Source organism: Penicillium antarcticum, assembly GCF_028974205.1.
Source record: "Penicillium antarcticum strain IBT 31339 chromosome Unknown utg000002l_segment0_segment0, whole genome shotgun sequence".
In the NCBI taxonomy this organism is placed as follows: Eukaryota; Fungi; Ascomycota; class Eurotiomycetes; order Eurotiales; family Aspergillaceae; genus Penicillium; species Penicillium antarcticum.
The window spans coordinates 2186718-2205392 of NW_026695300.1; the positions used below are offsets into that span (position 1 = coordinate 2186718).

Consider the following 18675-nt stretch of genomic DNA (forward strand, 5'->3'; position numbering starts at 1 on the left):
GTATAGCCACGCAGCCTGTCAGACCCTATGGGTCCTGACAATTGATGTCTACAGGCTTATTTTCTAAGATATATTAGACAGTGTAGGTTCGTAATCGAGATACTCAATATTATAGGTAGTAACTACTAAATTAATATAGTAACGGGCCTAAGCGTTTTTGCAGTGTTCGTAACCCAAATTAGGGGCGCAGAACCCAACCCAGCCTAGGTTAAGCCCGGGTTGTCCCGAAGCTGTGATCCTGCCTTGTGATATGCACCTCTTGCCGTTTCAAGATCATTAAAAATCGAATTGCAATAGAATTTATTTTTTCAAACGAAAGAAGTCTCGAAGGCAGCCCCTATTAGGTCATGTGATATTGAGACAGGAAATCCTTTTCAGTGGCTGAAACTCCCAAGTCTCCTTTTTTACAGCTCTCGACAGTGACTCTTTGAACAACAGCTGTTCACCCTATTGGATCTTGACCGGGCTCCATGTCACTGCTAGAGCCTATCTTCAATCGTATCACCTCCGGATTGCCTCAGCGCTGTCTACGACGGAGCTTTCTAGCGACTCTGGCAATTCACCAGAAAGCCACAACATCAGCAGACACGCAATATGTTTGACCTTTAAATGCAAATCGATGCCTCCCGCTCCGATTACCGCAAAAAATAGCGAGATCTACCTTGGGGATTCGCGATCTACCGCTGTACTTATAAGGTAGAGAGCGCCTAGAATCTTCTACTCCAATACAAAGAGAAACAGATTAAAGTCAGTCTTGAATGCAACCAGATAATAGACCTTCTACCATTTCATCGGCTAGCCATCAATGACGACATCGCGAAATTTAAAAGAGCTATATCCTATGACATTCGCGACCACTTCAACACATAGGTTGCAGATCAACTGCCTCAGGTCGTCGCTAGTCCCGAAGTGCTCGAATGTCTCCAATCTAATAATAGTACTGATCAGCTGGGCCAGAGTACAGCCTTGGTGCACGGTATAATTTTTGCCTCTTTGTGGACGATTTCTGCCTAGAGTCGATTAAGTATATCAATGATCCCAATTTCGATCCTATTGTCAAAGTTCTATCAGGGTTCTGGGGCAATTTATCTCCCACAAGAGAGGAATACCAAATCCATCCTGATTGACATGATGGAGAAACAGATGATGAATTCCACATGGTTGGCTGGATGTATATTCCTGTGGAAACTTACGTGTGGTGGTACGATGCTCTGGAAGAACTGGCGGATTGTGATCGATATTGTTTACGGCCACCCATGATGTTTAACGGATGCAACTTATTAAAGTTAGACGAACTGCTCGCTTTAATTGACCGTCAGTTCCGAAGGTATGTCAGTGCCGTCTGATATCGACCTTCTCGGTATGAATGCGGAGAAGCAGGTGTTGTAGTTAAACCATGGTAATGTGGAGTGAGAAGAACACTGTTGGTCTGCTATCTAACCTATATGTAGACATGTCCGTTCATTATAGATTATGCAGGAAGTTCTCACATTATTGATAGTGCAATACAGATACTATCTGGGTAGAGACAGATAAAGTATCAATAGCAACAAAATCAGAGAAAGTACAAGTTTAGAGACCAGGTAATATTTGATTGAATTCCTTCAAAATGCTATGAACATTCATGCCACCATGTCTTGAACAGATACATGTATCCCCAGTGAATCCCTGGCATCTCGCTTTCTCAAGCCTAGGGACAATCCTGCAGGACGAAAAACCTTCGTGCCCGTTCCCTATCACTCGTGTTCTTCCATCCACGCATATTTACCCGCTGAAAGGCAACGTCTCCTCTTTCCACGACCTTGATCTCCCCTCAATCAAGTTGTATTTCCAACTCCCCTTCCACAACAAAATCCATAAGTGGATTAGGTTACTCGGAGGACGATTAGTAAGCCAGTCACTAAGCTTACATAATGAGCAGGTCGTACTCAGTGAGCAAATCAGAGCGCTCAGGTGACGCCCAGTGAGCGAGTCATCGGCTTACATAATAATCAAGTAATGCTCAGTGAGCGGCTTTAAAGATTATATAACACTCAGGGGCGTTATAACTAAAACGGAAAGAGAAAGTCATGTCGCGCGGCCTAAAATCCGGTGTATATGCGTTCATATACGAGGTTTCCCCTGTTCCATTTTCCTTTCCCTTTTCCTTTTTCTTTTCCTTATTTTTTCTTTCCTTAATCCATAGAGAATCTTCATCACTTGATCATAGTCGGGTATTCTTTTGTAGAAGCCCAAACGCAACCCCCTCTCTCCGGATCTCCGCCTGACCACCCCGTCATCTTGCGTCGATCCCGTGCGACTTGCCTTTACAGCACCCTCTAAGTGGCGTCGCCCTATTGCGACTAGTACATCTCTGACTCCTTGCGGAGAAACTCTGGAACTTTTATCGATATAGTTCCATAGTTCCCTGACATTCTTTTTTCCCGGTTCAAGGGCTGGAATCAGCCCGTCACCGCCATCATTCCAACCATTTCCTCCCCACGCGCCTCCAACATACCCCTCCGTTCCCTATACTCCGATTCCCACCCACAAGCTGTGATAGGTCCCCCCAGTGAGAAAGGCAGCCGACGATCTTCCCGCTCGTCTGCTCGCTCGGTCGAGTCTGGCTTCTCTATCTGGTCAGATACTGGCGACCTCGCGGAGCAATTTGCCGAAGATCCGCTCGAGGATCACTTTCGTGAATCTTTGGACCGCGAGCTTCTAGGCCGAAGCGGGCGAAGAAAACAGAGACACGTACATTATCATTCAGACGAACACGAACCTTCTGGAATCGATATCGAGAAAATACGAATACCAACTCCTCCTCCGCGGCATATTTCAAGAGCTGAACGTGTGCTGGCAAAAATAATGTCACCTAGGAGTGGGCAAAATGCCCAAATACATGGTTTAGTCGGAAAACCATTACTGTAAGTCTTGGAAATAAACACAATGCACCAGCCTCGCTGACTTTGGTATTCGTTTAGTTATTTTACAAGTGTGTTTGTTTCTCTGGGCGTATTCCTTTTTGGATATGACCAGGGTGTGATGTCTGGAATCATAACGTTCGTGTGTCCCTTCTGTTCTAGCTCTCGGGGCTCATTGGTCCGTGCCTGGTCAGGGTGTAGCTAACAAGCGCAGTGGCATGCACTTCAAAGACTACTTCAATCAGCCCTCTCGGGCTACCATTGGCACTGTTGTTGCAATCCTTGAAGTCGGGGCCTTTATATCATCTCTGCTCGTGGGACGAGTCGGTGATATGATCGGACGCCGAAGGACGATTCTCTATGGTTCCATTGTGTTTTTTGTTGGTGGTGCTTTCCAGACATTTGCAACAGGCATTCCTATGATGATGGTTGGTCGGGTTATTGCTGGACTCGGCGTCGGTGCCCTTTCTACCATTGTGCCGGTCTATCAGTCAGAAATTTCGGTATTTACCCTATTCTTCTTTACTCATCTTCTATCTCCGATATGCTGATCAGACCACAGCCTCCTCACAACCGCGGCAAACTTGCTTGCATTGAATTCACTGGAAATATAGCTGGATATGCAACCAGTGTATGGGTAGATTACTTTTGTAGCTTCATTGACAACGACTACTCCTGGCGCCTCCCGCTGCTTTTCCAGTGCATCATGGGTGCTTTACTTGGATTTGGTAGCTTGATCATCTGTGAATCACCCAGGTGAGCCGTAACAAAAAAACCTCTCCTCCTGCCATGCTAATGAGCCTTCCATCCAGGTGGCTTCTTGACAACGACCATGACGAAGAGGGCATGGTGGTGATTGCCAATCTCTATGGCGAAGGCGATCTACTCAATGACAAGGCCCGCCAAGAGTATCGTGAGATCAAAATGAATGTCCTTGTCCAGCGACAGGAAGGCGAGCGATCCTATTCTGATATGTTCCATCGGTATCGCAAGCGTGTTTTGATTGCAATGTCGGCTCAAGCGCTTGCCCAACTAAATGGAATCAACGTCATCTCATACTATGCACCTCTCGTGTTTGAATCGGTATGGATGCCCTCTGCATTTATGCAGATCTCCCCCCCTTGGACTATACTCGAGATAAAAAGACCATCACGGATGCTAACGCGATACTCTACAGGCTGGCTGGTCCGGACGATCTGCGATCCTTATGACTGGAATCAATGGAATTTCATATCTGTTGTCTACTGTACCGCCATGGTATCTTGTGGATGGCTGGGGTCGGCGACCTATTCTTCTTTCGGGTGCCGTGGCCATGATCATTTCGCTATCTCTGATCTCATATTTCATTTATATCGATATCACTGCAACTCCAACCCTTACGGTCATATTTGTCATGATCTACAATGCAGCTTTTGGTGCATCGTGGGGCCCAATTCCATGGCTATACCCGCCCGAGATTCTGCCCTTGAGCATCCGTGCCAAGGGTGCAAGCTTGAGTACTGCTTCAAATTGGGCGTTCAATTGGCTTGTGGGTGAGGTTACCCCAGTCCTTCAGGCTGCCATAAAGTGGCGGCTCTATTTGGTCCACGCATTCTTCTGTGCATGCAGTTTTGTGCTAGGTAAGAGATTGACAATTTAACATTTGACAGTGACCGTGATACTGAACTATTCTTAGTCTACTTCCTGTATCCTGAGACGAGCGGAGTTCGTTTGGAAGATATGAACATTCTATTTGGTGACGCTTCCACCGCCATGCCTACACCCGCTACCCAAGGCGAACGAGGATCACTGATGGGTGCTGGTTCACCCGTTCCCTCACTTGACCTGCGTCGACAGTACGGTCAGGTTAGCACAGAAAATGCCATTCCTGGTCTAGATATTGACCCGCCAACACCGAGCCAAGACGGCCCCAGCAAGCGTGGGCGCTCAAACTCGCGGCAGGGTAATGCTCGAGATGAAGGCATTGGTGGCTGGATCTCGAGCATGGTCAACCGAAACCGTGGATCGGGCACTGGGGCTAGCAGCAGTCAGTATCGGCGCCTAGAGCAAGGAGAGGGAGATGAGCAATGAAACCAACCGGGATCAATCTCTGACTTTGGTCCGTGAGTGGATGAAGGTAAATCACAACAACTTATAGCATGCTTCGCCTCTCCTAGAGTACCCTTGTGATACCGGTATATATCTTAAGTTGTGTTTGTTTTTACCCCTTTGCATTGCCAGATGTCAGTTCGAATCTTGGAACATAGGTTTTGCAACTCTGATCTGATAGAGGATGCGATGCATACCTTGGCTTTTATTATTGACCTTCCAGGACATTACAAACAGGATGTTACTATACCTAGGTAGTTTATACATACGGTTCCTTTAATTCCTTGGAGTATACATATACTTGGTTGTAAAGAACTTAATGTTACAGTACATAACTTATATGTATCATTAAAATGTTCTGGAGCCAAGGATGAGAACTCTTAATTATCCCAGAACAGTTTCAATCCTTTTTCATTAATATATAGTAAATGCAGAGAAGAATGTGAACGGAAAACAGGAGGAAGGGCCACGTTCTGAAAACGGCCCCTCGGGCTAAAAGTGGACTGGACTGTTTATCCTGAGGCCACGGATCACTCCTCTTCTCTCTCTTCCTCTTCTCCCATTCTCTCTTCTCCTTTTCCTTTCCATTTTTCGCCTTCTTATTTATTGTTTGATTTACTTTAGCATTGCTTCCGGTGAGCCCGCTAGCTTTGCTCCAGTCCTACCACTCATTTACGTCGGGAATGGACATGTTCCATTGAACCATCCTCTTTACCCCCGACTATTGTCACGTCTTTTCTTTCTTCCCCACCCTCTCTCATATCCATCTGACTACATTTGTTGAGCACAGCTTTCAGTGGGTTGAATAAGTCCAGCGCATATCATGGCGGGACTAGACACTGCTGTGAGCACAGGCGCCAAACATGACTCTGACCTGCGTCGGAGAAATATCCCTGTTACTGGCAACGGCAACTCTGCGCCTCTAACTGAGACAGCCGATGAAGACACGAAGAAATCCAGGCTCCAGGTAAGACTGACCCCTAGCTATTGGGATGTCCTCTCTAATCAACTTCCTGGACAGTCCCCCTCATTCCTCCATGTGCTTGCTGGCTGGGAGCCGATCATTGCTCCTGTCATTCTGACAGCTCTCGCCCTCTTTACTCGCCTGTATCGAATCGGTCGGTCCAACATTGTTACGTGGGATGAGGCTCACTTTGGTAAATTCGGATCCCACTACCTCAAACGCGAGTTCTACTTCGATGTCCACCCGCCCCTGGGAAAGATGCTAGTTGGACTGTCTGGCTACCTTGCTGGCTACAATGGATCTTTCGAGTTCAAATCCGGCGAGAAATATCCAGAGGACGTGAACTACACCTTCATGCGAGCTTTCAACGCTGCCTTTGGTATCATCTGTGTTCCCCTTGCCTACTACACTGCCCGGGAGTTAAACCTTCGCCGGGCCGCTGTATGGCTGATCAGTCTTATGGTGCTATTTGAGAACTCTTATGCGACAATCTCCCGGTTTATCCTCCTTGACTCTATGCTGCTCTGTTTCACATTTACCACAACAATGTGCTGGGCGAGGTTCCATCGATTGCAACGCGCTAGCTTCTCGCTAGAATGGTACACTTGGCTTTGCCTAACTGGTTTGAGCATCGGTTGTGTCTGCAGTGTTAAATGGGTCGGTTTCTTCTGCACTGCTCTTGTGGGGTTGTATACCATTGATGATCTGTGGAATAAATTTGGCGATCTGAAAATGCCCCAGGTGAGTACCGGCTATCTCTTGGCTCCTTTATGTCTCAATTGAGTAACGAACTAATACATCATGCGCCTGACAGACTGTCCTTGCGAAGCATCTGATTACTCGCGTTGTGGGATTGATCGTGATTCCAATTTTGGTTTACATGTTTTCTTTCTACCTGCACTTCTTGGTGCTAGCAAACAGTGGTCCAGGTGATGCCCAGATGAGCTCACTCTTCCAAGCCAACCTGCGAGGCACCGAGGTCGGCAGAGACAGTCCTCTTGAGCTTGCACTTGGATCTCGTGTAACTCTGAAGAACATGGGTTATGGAGGAGGACTCTTGCACTCCCATGTCCAGACCTTCCCGGAGGGATCTATGCAGCAGCAGGTTACCTGTTACCACCATAAAGATGCAAACAATGATTGGTTCATCTATCCTAATCGGCAGGAACCTGACTATGATGCCACTGCTGATCTGCGATTTGTTGGCGACGGCGATGTCATTCGGCTTATCCATGGCCAGACTGGTCGCAACTTGCATTCTCATGCTATCCCTGCACCAATCACCAAGTCTCATCATGAAGTGTCTTCCTATGGAAACATCACGATCGGAGACGACAAAGACCACTGGAAGGTTGAAGTCGTCGATGATGTTGCATCAAGGGACCGGTCCCGAATTAGAACCTTAACAACGGCATTCCGGCTCCGTCATCCAGTCCTAGGATGCTATCTACGGGCAGGAAACGTCAATCTACCCCAATGGGGCTTTAAGCAGATTGAAACGACTTGTACCAAAGAGAACAAGCCTGGCGATGTATACACCCACTGGAACGTGGAGTCTCACACCAATGAACGCCGTAAGTTACAAATCTAACACTTGCACCTCGTGATCTTAGCAGGACGTACTGACTGTTTCTAGTGCCTCCTGGTGACCCCGGCTCCTATAAATCGCCCTTCTTGAAGGATTTCATCCATCTGAATGTGGCTATGATGACTTCCAACAATGCTCTTGTCCCTGACCCCGATAAGCAGGATGATTTGGCATCCAAGTTCTGGCAATGGCCAATTCTGAATGTTGGCCTGCGCATGTGCTCTTGGGACGATAATGTGGTCAAGTACTATCTTCTTGGAAATCCATTTGTCTACTGGGCAAGTACTGCTGGTCTTGGCGGGTTCGGTCTTCTCTTCCTTTGGTACGTTCTGCGCTGGCAGAGAGGGTTTAAAGACCTGAGCGATGAGGATATCCGTCATATTCACTACTCTGGCTTGTACCCGGCCATTGGATGGGTGTTGCACTACCTTCCCTTCATTATCATGGCGCGTGTCACTTACGTCCACCACTATTACCCGGCTCTCTATTACGCAATCCTGACCTTCGGATTCTGTGTTGATTGGGTGACGCGCAGGATGAACCCTAGATTTGCTGCGGCATTGTATACCTCGCTCTATGTGGTAATCATTGGGCTGTTCGTCCATTTCCGAGCGATTGTGTTTGGAATGGAGGGCTCCAACCAGCAATGGACTCACCTGCGTTGGTTGCCCGGATGGAAAGTTTCGAACTAAGTGAGGGATTTTTTGAACAAATGCCCCGCATGTTCTTTTTGCTTCATTTGGTGATGCTGACTACCCCCAAGCTCTCAATGGATTTAACGCCTACATGGATTCTTGTATCAACACAGATAATTCTACTTTCCTTCTGCCTCTCTCCTTTATTGGTACATGATTTGACGGGAAAAAAATGCAATGAGGATGCCATTAGAGATTAAGCATATATCTCCCTAGAAGTCACGCTAGATGAGCAGTAGTTCAAAAAAATGTTGAAGGCGGCCGCCGTGTAAGGCCGATGCTTGCTTTGATTCAGCCAGCTGCGCATGTTGGGAATATTCCACATGGTGCCAACTATGATCCACGCAGACCGGGTTTAGCAGCATCCCCCAGTCCAACCATTGCCGCCTTTGCGCATGGCGTCGTCCATCCCCAAAGTTACAGTCCTAGACACCCCTGCGTTTGCTCCCCCTGAGGCGCCGAATCCTTTCACCCCACTCCGCCGGTCATTAAGGTCGTATTTCCCGGTTTCAATGTTGCGATAGATTCTCTCAGCAACTTCCAGGAACGCCCGTTCAACACCGTCCCCAGATTTGGCACTCGTTTCAACATAGCGGACCACGTTGTTCATGCGACACCACTCCTCAGCCTCCTGCTGGGGAACCTGTCTTTGATTTGACCCTGAATCTGCCCCTGTCAGATCAGTCTTGTTTCCAACCAGGATCACCACGATGCCATCTTCTGCAATTTGCCGTAGATCCTGAAGCCACTGGGTGCACGAGATGAAAGTTGATCGTCTCGAGATATCAAACACTAGAAGCGCGCCGGAAGCACCTCGAAAATAGGAGCGGGTAATGGATTTGTATGTCTCTTGTCCAGCGGTGTCCCACAGGGAAAGTTTCATGCGTTTTTGAATGGGAGGGTCGTGTGGCTTTCGTGGCGGAGTAGGAAGTCCGGAGGTGGTTGGCGCGTCTGGTGTATCGCCTGCCGGCGGCGGCGACCCAGGAGAAGGCCCATCAAGCTCTAGCTCTAGTGAGGCTGGGGGACCAACTGGCACGATCCGCGATCCGAACTCGACACCAATAGTTACATCATGCGACGGAGAAAAGCGGCCTTCACAAAGTCGGATGGTGAGCTACTGTTTGGTTAGTACTGCTCGTAACCTCGAGAGATAGGTACATACACTGGACTTGCCAGTGCCAGAGTCACCAATGCAGACAAGCTTAGCGATGTAGTCCCATGGCTGTGACATGGAGAGAGCAGATCAAGAGAAGATGAGAGAGAAAGCGCAAATGGCAATGTAGTTGGAAGATGATTATCAGCTGAGTCATCTATCAAGCCTGACGTGCCCGTATGACGCTTTCATCAGCTGCGTGACCTATGTCCTATCGTAGACTTCACACGTCCTTGGGGTTTCCCTCTCCTTTATCCCTAGATTTTACTCAAATATCAAGCTTTGTACTCTGTTTTCCCTCCCTCTCCCCCCTCTCTCCCTCATAACCTCTTGAATTTTCATTTCCCCGGTCCACTGTGTACATCGCCGGTCCGCTCACCGTATTTCTTGTTATTGCGAAAGCAGGCCATGTTCTCCGAATGTAGGAGCCAGGAGACCTTGAAATTGAATTTCATAACTAATGTTTTGTCCTAGATGCCTCACGCTTCCTTGCCCAGTCACAGTCGAGGGTAGCGTCTCGCCCGGATGACCTTCAAAGAACCGGCCGTACTCGTCACAATCAACAACATCAAGGAAACCCACGACAGCTTTCGTCGCGGTCTTTCCTACGACCGAGCGATCCATATAGACCTGGTGCATCTCAAACCTCTCATTTACCCTTTGCCTCCCGGGGTCCTGCCCAAGCTCCCCTTTTTTCAGTACCACCGACGAATTTCGAGAAGAAGATGACGAGACAGAACGTGAACGGGAAGTAGCAGATTTCTACGCCTTACAACAATCAAGGAGACATTTTGGTGACAGCAACTTGAAGGAATCCTCGGAACTTGATGATTCTGAACGTTCAGGAGGACTCAATGAGGGGCATTCACCCTATGATGACCGTCCTGGTAACGGGAAAGGAATAAAAAGTTCATGGCGTGGTGAAAATAGTATTGCTTCTACTCGCCCTTTTCAGATTGAGCCCGTCGAAGAGGTAGCAGAGCATGGCCTTGGGTCTCAAGTTAGCCCCAGCAGTAGCAAGGTCCGAGGCCATCTGGTTGATGTTGGTCTCGAGGATTCTTTACGAGCCGACTTTGACGAGGACCAGGTGCCACGCAGCCCCGGTGGCCGCGATCCACCCATCCAACGATTTAGAGAGCGAGGCTCAACGAAGGACTCTGAGATCAGACCTCTGGGGCCTGCTGAACAGGCCGGTCTTGTATCGCATGATGTCCCGCGACCATCCAGCTCGACAGACTCATTTCCAGCGTCAGTATCTCCGCTGGTCTCAGAAACCATCGTCCATGATGCATTTTGGGGTCAGCTATTCTTGATATCTCTTGCTGGACTGTTTGCCTCTGCATTCCTCGTGTATCTTCACACATCTACCCCATCTGGAGACAAATCAAAATGGGGCGATACAATATACATGACTGTCCATGGGTCCTTCTTCCTTCTTGGAATCTATACTATCGTTTCTGTTCTTGTCTCTCTTCTCTGGTTGGCCTTGTTGAGATCTTACGTGCGACTTCTGGTCCACGTGATCATCGTTGCTGTTCCGGTCATCCTATTCTCATTTTCCTTTTACCCTTTCATCTCAAGTTTCAAGGGACCATGGCTCGGTGCAAGTATACAAGACAAAGCGATGAGATGGGGCTCTGCTGTTCCATTCTTCATGGCCACGATGTGGGTCTACAATGTTGTCCGCGGCCGTCAATCTATCGGGAAGGCGATTGGTATCCTTGAATTTGCTTGTCGAATTTTGGCTGCCAATCCGGAGCTACTTGCTCTTGGGTTAGGGGCCATGGTCTGCGTGGTGTCCTGGACGTGGATCTGGATGCTGATGTTCACTCGCGTCTTTCTAGGCGGTCACGCTGGTCCTCGGTCTTTCATTATCGATTTGAGCAGCTGGTGGCTTGGCGTTTACTTTGTCATTGTCTATCTGTGGTCAATCGGCGTCATTGCAGGCATCCAGCGTTCCGTCACGGCCGCAACGGTAAGCCAGTGGTACTTCCACCGCTTGACCACACCTGCACCAACCTCGAGGCAGATTGTTCAGGCAGCCATCGTCCATGCTGTGACCACTCTGTTCGGCACAATTTCGCTGTCCAGACTTTTGGGGCTATTGATTCGTCTTCCGCTTCTATTGCTACCAGGTCGTATCTCCTCACTGCTCAGTCTGTTTGCTTATTCACTTGTTCCCACACCTATTACTTATTTGACCAATCCGCTTTCACTCACCTACGCCGCAATCCACTCGCAGCCACTTTCTGCATCATCACGAGGTTTAAGTCAAATGACTGTGCTTGCTCCATCGGCTGGCTCGACTTCTATACACCCTCGTTCCTATCCTGCCGGGAGCTCGGCCTCTCTTCTTTCCTATCGACTTTCCAAGCTGATTCTTTATGCTACCCGTTTCATGATGTCATTAGCTCTGGGGTTCGGTGGCTGGGTTACCACTGCTCGGAGCCTGACGACCTCTGCTACCGGCGGCACAATTCGTGGCAGCCTCTACGCTTATGTGGTCGGTCTCATTGCTGGAACGATTGGATGGACCATACTGAGTGCGATGGAAGGTGTCATTGCTGATATTGTCGACGCGGCCGTGATTTGCTGGGCCAGTGAGGTTGGCATTTATGGCCGAGAGGCCCGGTATTGCCGTGAGGCTGGTTGGCTCTTTGGCGACTCGCAGTCTCGTTTCGGCCCTGAATACCAAGAGGTTTAGGCCAAATTGTCATTTTTTATAAGCTCTGGGCGACGCATTTGTTTCCACAATCATGATGACATTTGCACAATTTCTGTGTACACTTGAGCGATTATGATCTTTCCATTCCAAATATTAGCGACATTGAATTCAGAGGAATTGACGAGCCGGTTTCCTTTGCAAATTTAATTCCAATCTACGCACACTTAAACATCTCGTCTTGGTAGGGAAATTGATTAGTAGTTTGCATGCCCTATGATATACTCGAATGGCAAATAGCTACATGAAATCCAGAGCTCGTGGTATCATGAAAGAATAAAAGAAAGCCAGGGAAGAAAAACGGGAACAAGCCTCCAGGACGCCATGTTGAGCCAGCCTGGAGACTGTAGGCGACAAGGAATAAGTCAGACACCGAGACGCCCATTCCACTCGACCTGCTCCTTCGAGCACCATTCTTTGAGCAGGGATCCGCCAAAGCGCACCACTTCGATAGGGGGAGTCGTACCTCCTAGTGGCAAGAAATAGCTCCCGGAATAGTCGCCAGCTTTGAGCGATGCTCGACCTCGCTCTGAGTAATTTCGAGATCGCCGAGACCAGCTCGTAGGGAACTCACGTGCAAGGGTATCTTCAGAGAGACCTCGTGTGCCTTCCAGCCACAGTTTCTGGGACTCTTTGTAGCACTCAGGAAGACGATTCTTCAGATCTATGAATTCTTTTCTGGCTTTTCTGTTTTCGTCCGACAGAATCGCATTGCCATCACTTCCAGGAGTGGGTACTGGAGTATGCTCTCCAGGAATTGGGCTTATGGCGAGGCGTTCAAGATCAAGTGCGTGGATAGCATTGAATGAGACAGCACCAAGCAATAAACAAAGATTTGATAGCGCAGGATAGGGTGCAGTCAGCTTCTTTACCACTTTCCAGTACGGAACGATGGACAGCCATGTCGAGGAGTCTCCGACCTGGCGTGATACAGCTTTGGACTGATCGTCTGCCACAAAGGCTAAAACGAAGGACAGTAATGCCTCAATGGCAGTCACAGCAGCGAGTTTCTCATCCGACGACGAGGCACCATTCTTGGAGTTGTGTCGGTCTGCAGCATGTTTCAACTCACGGCCGATGGTTGAAAACTTTTGCCATTCATCCCGCCAAGCTCGGCGCTCACGCGATCGACTATCAGACTGAGATGGAGACGCTTTGACAACTATCCCAGTGTCAACGGAATGTCGTTTGTTAGCAGGATGAGAGGGTGTTTTGCCATCACTCTCTCCGATGTCAATCCGGCGTGAGGCAGACGTCTTGCGGTCTCTCGGTGTGGTTGCAGCTGGCTTGATTTTGTCTTGTGTGTGAGAAGGCACAGCTGGTTGTGAGAGGGGAGTTCGGGCCTTTTCTGCGAGACCTTTTGGCTCTCTTGGGCGACTATCATGAGGACGAAGGGCTTCGTCGGTCTCGTGTTTGGTTTTGTTTTTCATGGACCCAGACAGAACATTACTGCGAAATGATCCCGTCGTTTCTCCTCCCTTTTTCCTAGAATGGGAGGTGTCGTCGCGATCGGTATCCTGGCTGACTGGTGAATCTGACCGACGTGTTTTCTTTTTACCAGAAAATTTGAGTAAAGCCTCAACCCGTTTCCTATTTGCCCTCCCATATCGCAATTTCGCAATGAGTTGTGACTTGGGCGCGCTGGGGCGGACATTTTCCTTTGGCTGGTCATGGATATTTGAATCTTTCTCAGGTAATGCGTTTTCGGACGCACTTGGACGGCCATGGCGGGGTGAGGAAGGATTATCGAGACGGGCCAGTTCTTTCTCAATATGTGGCGGCAAGGTAGGAGACAATAAACGCGGAAGTTTGGGGCCATTTGAGGTTGGTGGGAGGGTGGGCGAGAGGAGCGCGGGGAGTTTAGGGGAGTGCGATTTCGATGGGCTGGGGTCTCGGCGCGTTTCTTTGCCAGGAGAAAGGCGCGGCTTTTTGGGAGAATAGGTTGCGGGATCTTTGGTTCCCCGAGGGTCGAGAAGCTCGCGGTCCGAGCCAGATGGCCGTTTCTGGCCCACCCTTTCAGGAGAAAGGCGCGTGTCAGACTTGGGTGGCATTTGTGGTGTCTCGGTCCTATCTGGGTTCTTCGGTGGTTTTGAACCCGTCGTTTGCCGTTTTTCTTCGGATTGCAGTAAGTCTGATATACTGCGACCACTTGGTTCGGGGCCCATAGGAGATGCGACGGGACCGCTATTCTTCTGGTTCTTGTAATCCTTGAGACTGATCTTCTTCCTGGCCACTGATTCTCTTGGGATTTCTGTGGTGCTTGGGGCCGTTGGTCGATCGTCCATCATGCGCCCCGTCTCATCTGACCAGTCTCCAACAGCAACAAGTAGCGAATCCGTATCGTGATGTGCCAGGAAGGTCATGTACTGAAGTTTTTGCTCTTCAGGACGGAAGGGTCTGTCATTCCCTACCGCCCAATGGTTCTCGCGGCGGTTCCCCTGTCGGAAAGGCGAATTGGTGGGAAGAGTGAGAAGGTAAGGTACGGACGGGAGGACTTCCTCGGAAAGGTGCTTCAGTCGTTGGTCAAGCGCTTCACGGTCCAAAGTAGGAGAGCTTGTAGCTCGGGGATTCGTGATGTTTTGGGTATGGCGGTTCTCGTTCACCGACATGGCAGTGCGCAGGGTTTCGCAAGATCCTCCACCAAAGATGCCAGTATCAAAGGCGCCTCACAAGCTAAGCTGAAGCGTGTCACCGAGTCCTTTGTTCATCCACCCAGTCGATGACACAAGTTACCGAATGGCGGTCAAAGCATCGAGTCAAGCGAAGGATAGTAGTCAAGCGCGGGCATTGAGAGAACGAATAATCAGGGCATCCTACTACTCTTGCGCGTGGGGGAAGTGATCCCATAACCCTGGGAGATCGACCACAATGAAGGGATGGAGAAGATCAAGAGAAGCAATAAGTAAATCACAAAGGGAAAAGAACCAAGAAAGAGAGGATAAAGGCGGGAGATGTCCCCGATCAAAGGATTTGGAGATGGAGTACGGACCGTACGTGATGGGCCGCTTATCTTATCAATACGTGGTATTGTACTGTATTGTTCATTGCTGTTGATCGGGCATTCGTTGAGCCATTGAGTTGGTATATTGATGGTATTGTTATTATGAGGACTTAGTCTATAGTTGATATAATTGACTCTATTTCTTTTAGATCGCTATTCACACTCTATGATCGATCATCTTGCGCATACTTGTTTTGCCAGAATGCTCGGTAATGTTTCTGCTCGCCAACCTTCGAGATCTCTTCGACCTCCTGAGGTGTTAGCTTGAAAGTCAACGTCCGAAGATAGCTGCTCATGCGCGACTCTTTGCCACTGGTTGTAATAGCTATACAGCCACGGTCAATAGTCCAGCGAAGCAAGACTTCTGCCTCGCTGACGGCGTACTTAATGGCCAAGGAGGTAAGAAGAGGGTCCAGGGGGCCGCCCTTAGCACGAGTAATCGGTGTCAGGCCAGAATAACTGATAGTCTTGATACCTTTGCTCTCATGGAAAGAAACCAGGTTGCCATGCTGGAGGTAGGGGTGGAACTCAATCTGGTTCACCAATGGCACAGTTTTGGCAGTCTTCAGGATGGTTTCCAGATGGCTCTGCAGGAAGTTCGATACACCAATGGAGCGGGCCTTTCCAGATTCCCTGACTTGTTCCATAGCAGCCCAGGCAGCCTGAAGTTGGGCCTCGGTAGTAGCAAAGAATGGCTCATGGATTAAGTACCTAAAACAATCGTCAATTCGGGTCCCTTGTCTTCATCGAGCTTGACTGACAGATCCACATAATCAAGCTGGAGCTTTTGTAAACTGGTGTCAATAGCCCGTGGAATATCGGCAATGTTGGTAATGACTTTGGTCGTCACGATGAGTTTCTCTCGCGGGACCCCACTCTCTTTGATTGCCAGTCCGAGTTCCTCCTCGGTCTGGTAGACTTCAGCTCCGTCGAGGTTATGATACCCTAGCTTGGTTGCCGCCTTGATTGAATCGACCAAGTCACGATTGATACCACTGTCCCCCGACTTCTTATACCATGCGGTGCCAGTGCCATATCCAAGCTGGAATGATCAGTAACATTCCTGCGAGGAGGGCAAGACGCTTACGACGGGTACCGAGGTACCATCATTGAGCTCCAATGTAGGAATAGTATCAATAGTGCCTGCCATGATGAACAAATATCGAAAGAATATATGTAGATGCAGATGGGAATGGAAAATAGGCGGGTTTGCCTCGGGAACGCGATTAATAATTGCCAACATTATGTCATTTCACTTAAACAGTCAAGTCAGCTCCTAGCCATCTTCTCGACTTGCTCAACTTTCTTCATGTACCGTGTCGTGTGCTTCAATCGTATGCTGCCTAACCTTAGATCTCCAGTTCGAAATCGTTTGGGCCAAATGGCATCCCATTTCTCTAGTGGCGTTGGGGTCTCCCTGGTTGAGCTGCCAAAGTCAAACAATTTCACATCTAAATTGCCCCCTGATCCTGCTTTTGAGACTCCAGAAATCTCACACAAGGCCCCGAGAGAGTCCCTTGGCCCCCGGATGGTCAAAGGAGCACTGTTTACTTTTGTCCGCCCGGAGCCGACAGATGCACCAGAACTTCTGGGTGTTAGTCCCAAGGCGTTGAAGGACTTGGGGCTAAAGCCCGGTGAAGATCAAACGACACAGTTCAAAGCCCTGGTCGCAGGAAACGAAATTTGGTGGGATGAGGAGAAGGGCGGGGTTTACCCTTGGGCGCAGTGCTATGGAGGTATGTATCCGTATTCTGATCATTGAATGTATGAACTAACATGTCCAGGGTGGCAATTGTAAGCCACAGCTAGAGATTCACTTTGGTCTGCTAAAACTGACATTAGCTAGCGGTTCGTGGGCTGGACAGCTTGGAGACGGGGTAAGTTGACCTGCATGTGATGCATCCTTTACTCCGTATCGCTAACTTAAACGGTATGTATATTAGCGTGCGATCAGCCTCTTCGAGTGCACTAACCCACATACCAATATGCGATATGAGCTTCAATTGAAAGGCGCAGGTAGAACACCCTATTCGCGTTTCGCCGATGGAAAAGCTGTTCTCCGATCGAGTATCCGTGAATACGTGGTCTCGGAAGGTATCTATGATCTCGCCTGAATTTGAGTGCAATCCACTGACGACTCTCTAGCTTTGTCTGCTCTTGGTATACCGACAACTCGTGCACTGTCACTCACCTCAGTACCGAATGCCAAGGTGTTGCGTGAGCGTCTGGAGCCCGGAGCAATCGTTGCGCGGTTTGCCGAGAGTTGGTTGAGAATCGGCACTTTCGATCTTCTTCGCGTTCGCGGAGACCGTAAGCTCATCAAGAAACTCGCAACATATGTTGCCGAGGACGTATTTGGTGGGTGGGAATCCCTTCCTGCCATTGTGTCAGTACGTGAACATCAATCTCCCACGGAGATGGACAATCCTCCAAGGGGAATCTCCAGGGACGAGGTCCAAGACCACCAGGACGTACAAGAGAATCGGTTTGCGAGGCTCTATCGAGAAATTTCTCGACGCAACGCGAAGACGGTAGCTGCGTGGCAGGCCTATGGATTCATGAACGGCGTGCTCAACACGGATAACACATCTATCTACGGCTTATCGCTTGACTATGGCCCATTCGCGTTCATGGACAACTTCGACCCCCAATACACCCCAAACCATGATGACCACATGTTGCGTTATGCCTATCGAAACCAGCCCAGCATTATTTGGTGGAATTTGGTTCGACTTGGGGAGTCACTGGGAGAACTCATTGGAGCTGGAAACCGAGTCGACGAAGAAAGCTTTGTGAAAGATGGTGTGTCGGAAGACTTTGAACCAGAAATCGTCAAACGTGCAGAGAATATCATTGACCGCACGGGTGAGGAGTTCAGGGCAGTGTTCCTGAACGAATACAAGCGGTTGATGTGCCAGAGGCTAGGACTGAAGACGCAAGTCGAGTCTGACTTCCAGAACCTCTTTTCGGAGATGCTAGACACACTTGAGGCCCTCGAGCTGGATTTCAACCACTTCTTCCGTCGGCTTTCTGGGCTGTCGCTGTCCAAGTTGGAAACCGAAGAAAGCCGAAAGGCAACAGCCTCGATATTTTTCCACAATGAAGGCTTCGGTGGAATTGGCTACACTGATGACACAGCCAGAGCTCGCATTGCGCAATGGCTTGATGGCTGGCGAGCCCGTGTCCTTGAGGATTGGGGCGCCGAAAATGACGAGGAAAGGCAAAAGGCGATGAAATCCGTCAATCCAAATGTAAGAGCTCGTTGAAATTTATTCCTCTTTGTCTTTTGGTGAAGGATGACTGACCCTTCTCCGATCTAGTTTGTGCCTCGAGGGTGGATTCTTGATGAGGTCATTGAGCGCGTTGAACGCAAAGGAGACCGAGAGATTCTGGAGAGGATCATGCAAATGTCTCTGAATCCCTTCAATGAGGAATGGGGCCTCGACAAGGAAGAGGAACAACGCTTCTGTGGGGACGTTCCTAAGTATAAGAGGGCTATGCTATGTAGCTGCAGCTCGTAGTCGAGCTATGCGTGGTACGCAACGCACATCTAGATACCAA

General features: G+C 49.1%; 7 protein-coding genes across 7 annotated transcripts; 4 read left to right on the forward strand and 3 right to left on the reverse strand.

Moving 5' to 3' along the window:
• Nucleotides 1-3121: 3121 nt before the first annotated feature.
• N7508_001798 (putative MFS monosaccharide transporter) lies at nt 3122-4973 on the forward strand (the record flags this gene model as incomplete). Its single annotated transcript, XM_058459864.1, has 5 exons — nt 3122-3406; nt 3466-3659; nt 3716-3986; nt 4081-4522; nt 4579-4973. The coding sequence occupies 5 exons, from the start codon at nt 3122-3124 to the stop codon at nt 4971-4973; spliced, it is 1587 nt and encodes a 528-aa protein (XP_058323396.1).
• An 841-nt stretch (nt 4974-5814) lies between these two features.
• pmt2 (uncharacterized protein) lies at nt 5815-8235 on the forward strand (the record flags this gene model as incomplete). Its single annotated transcript, XM_058459865.1, has 4 exons — nt 5815-5958; nt 6013-6696; nt 6770-7529; nt 7592-8235. The coding sequence occupies 4 exons, from the start codon at nt 5815-5817 to the stop codon at nt 8233-8235; spliced, it is 2232 nt and encodes a 743-aa protein (XP_058323397.1).
• Nucleotides 8236-8593: 358 nt separating this feature from the next.
• On the reverse strand, nt 8594-9469 carry N7508_001800 (Rab family GTPase; the record flags this gene model as incomplete). Its single annotated transcript, XM_058459866.1, has 2 exons — nt 8594-9352; nt 9401-9469. 2 exons carry the CDS (start codon nt 9467-9469, stop codon nt 8594-8596), a joined length of 828 nt encoding a protein of 275 aa, XP_058323398.1.
• A 330-nt stretch (nt 9470-9799) lies between these two features.
• N7508_001801 (uncharacterized protein) lies at nt 9800-12095 on the forward strand (the record flags this gene model as incomplete). Its single annotated transcript, XM_058459867.1, has 3 exons — nt 9800-9812; nt 9866-9989; nt 10091-12095. The coding sequence occupies 3 exons, from the start codon at nt 9800-9802 to the stop codon at nt 12093-12095; spliced, it is 2142 nt and encodes a 713-aa protein (XP_058323399.1).
• A 383-nt stretch (nt 12096-12478) lies between these two features.
• N7508_001802 (uncharacterized protein) lies at nt 12479-14722 on the reverse strand (the record flags this gene model as incomplete). The annotated part of the gene is made up of 1 exon (XM_058459868.1): nt 12479-14722. The coding sequence occupies one exon, from the start codon at nt 14720-14722 to the stop codon at nt 12479-12481; it is 2244 nt and encodes a 747-aa protein (XP_058323400.1).
• A 556-nt stretch (nt 14723-15278) lies between these two features.
• N7508_001803 (aldo/keto reductase) lies at nt 15279-16264 on the reverse strand (the record flags this gene model as incomplete). The annotated part of the gene is made up of 3 exons (XM_058459869.1): nt 15279-15825; nt 15876-16156; nt 16202-16264. 3 exons carry the CDS (start codon nt 16262-16264, stop codon nt 15279-15281), a joined length of 891 nt encoding a protein of 296 aa, XP_058323401.1.
• A 231-nt stretch (nt 16265-16495) lies between these two features.
• Nucleotides 16496-18635, forward strand: N7508_001804 (uncharacterized protein; the record flags this gene model as incomplete). The annotated part of the gene is made up of 6 exons (XM_058459870.1): nt 16496-16850; nt 16899-16908; nt 16961-16991; nt 17058-17208; nt 17260-18365; nt 18435-18635. 6 exons carry the CDS (start codon nt 16496-16498, stop codon nt 18633-18635), a joined length of 1854 nt encoding a protein of 617 aa, XP_058323402.1.
• Between the last annotated feature and the right edge of the window lie 40 nt (nt 18636-18675).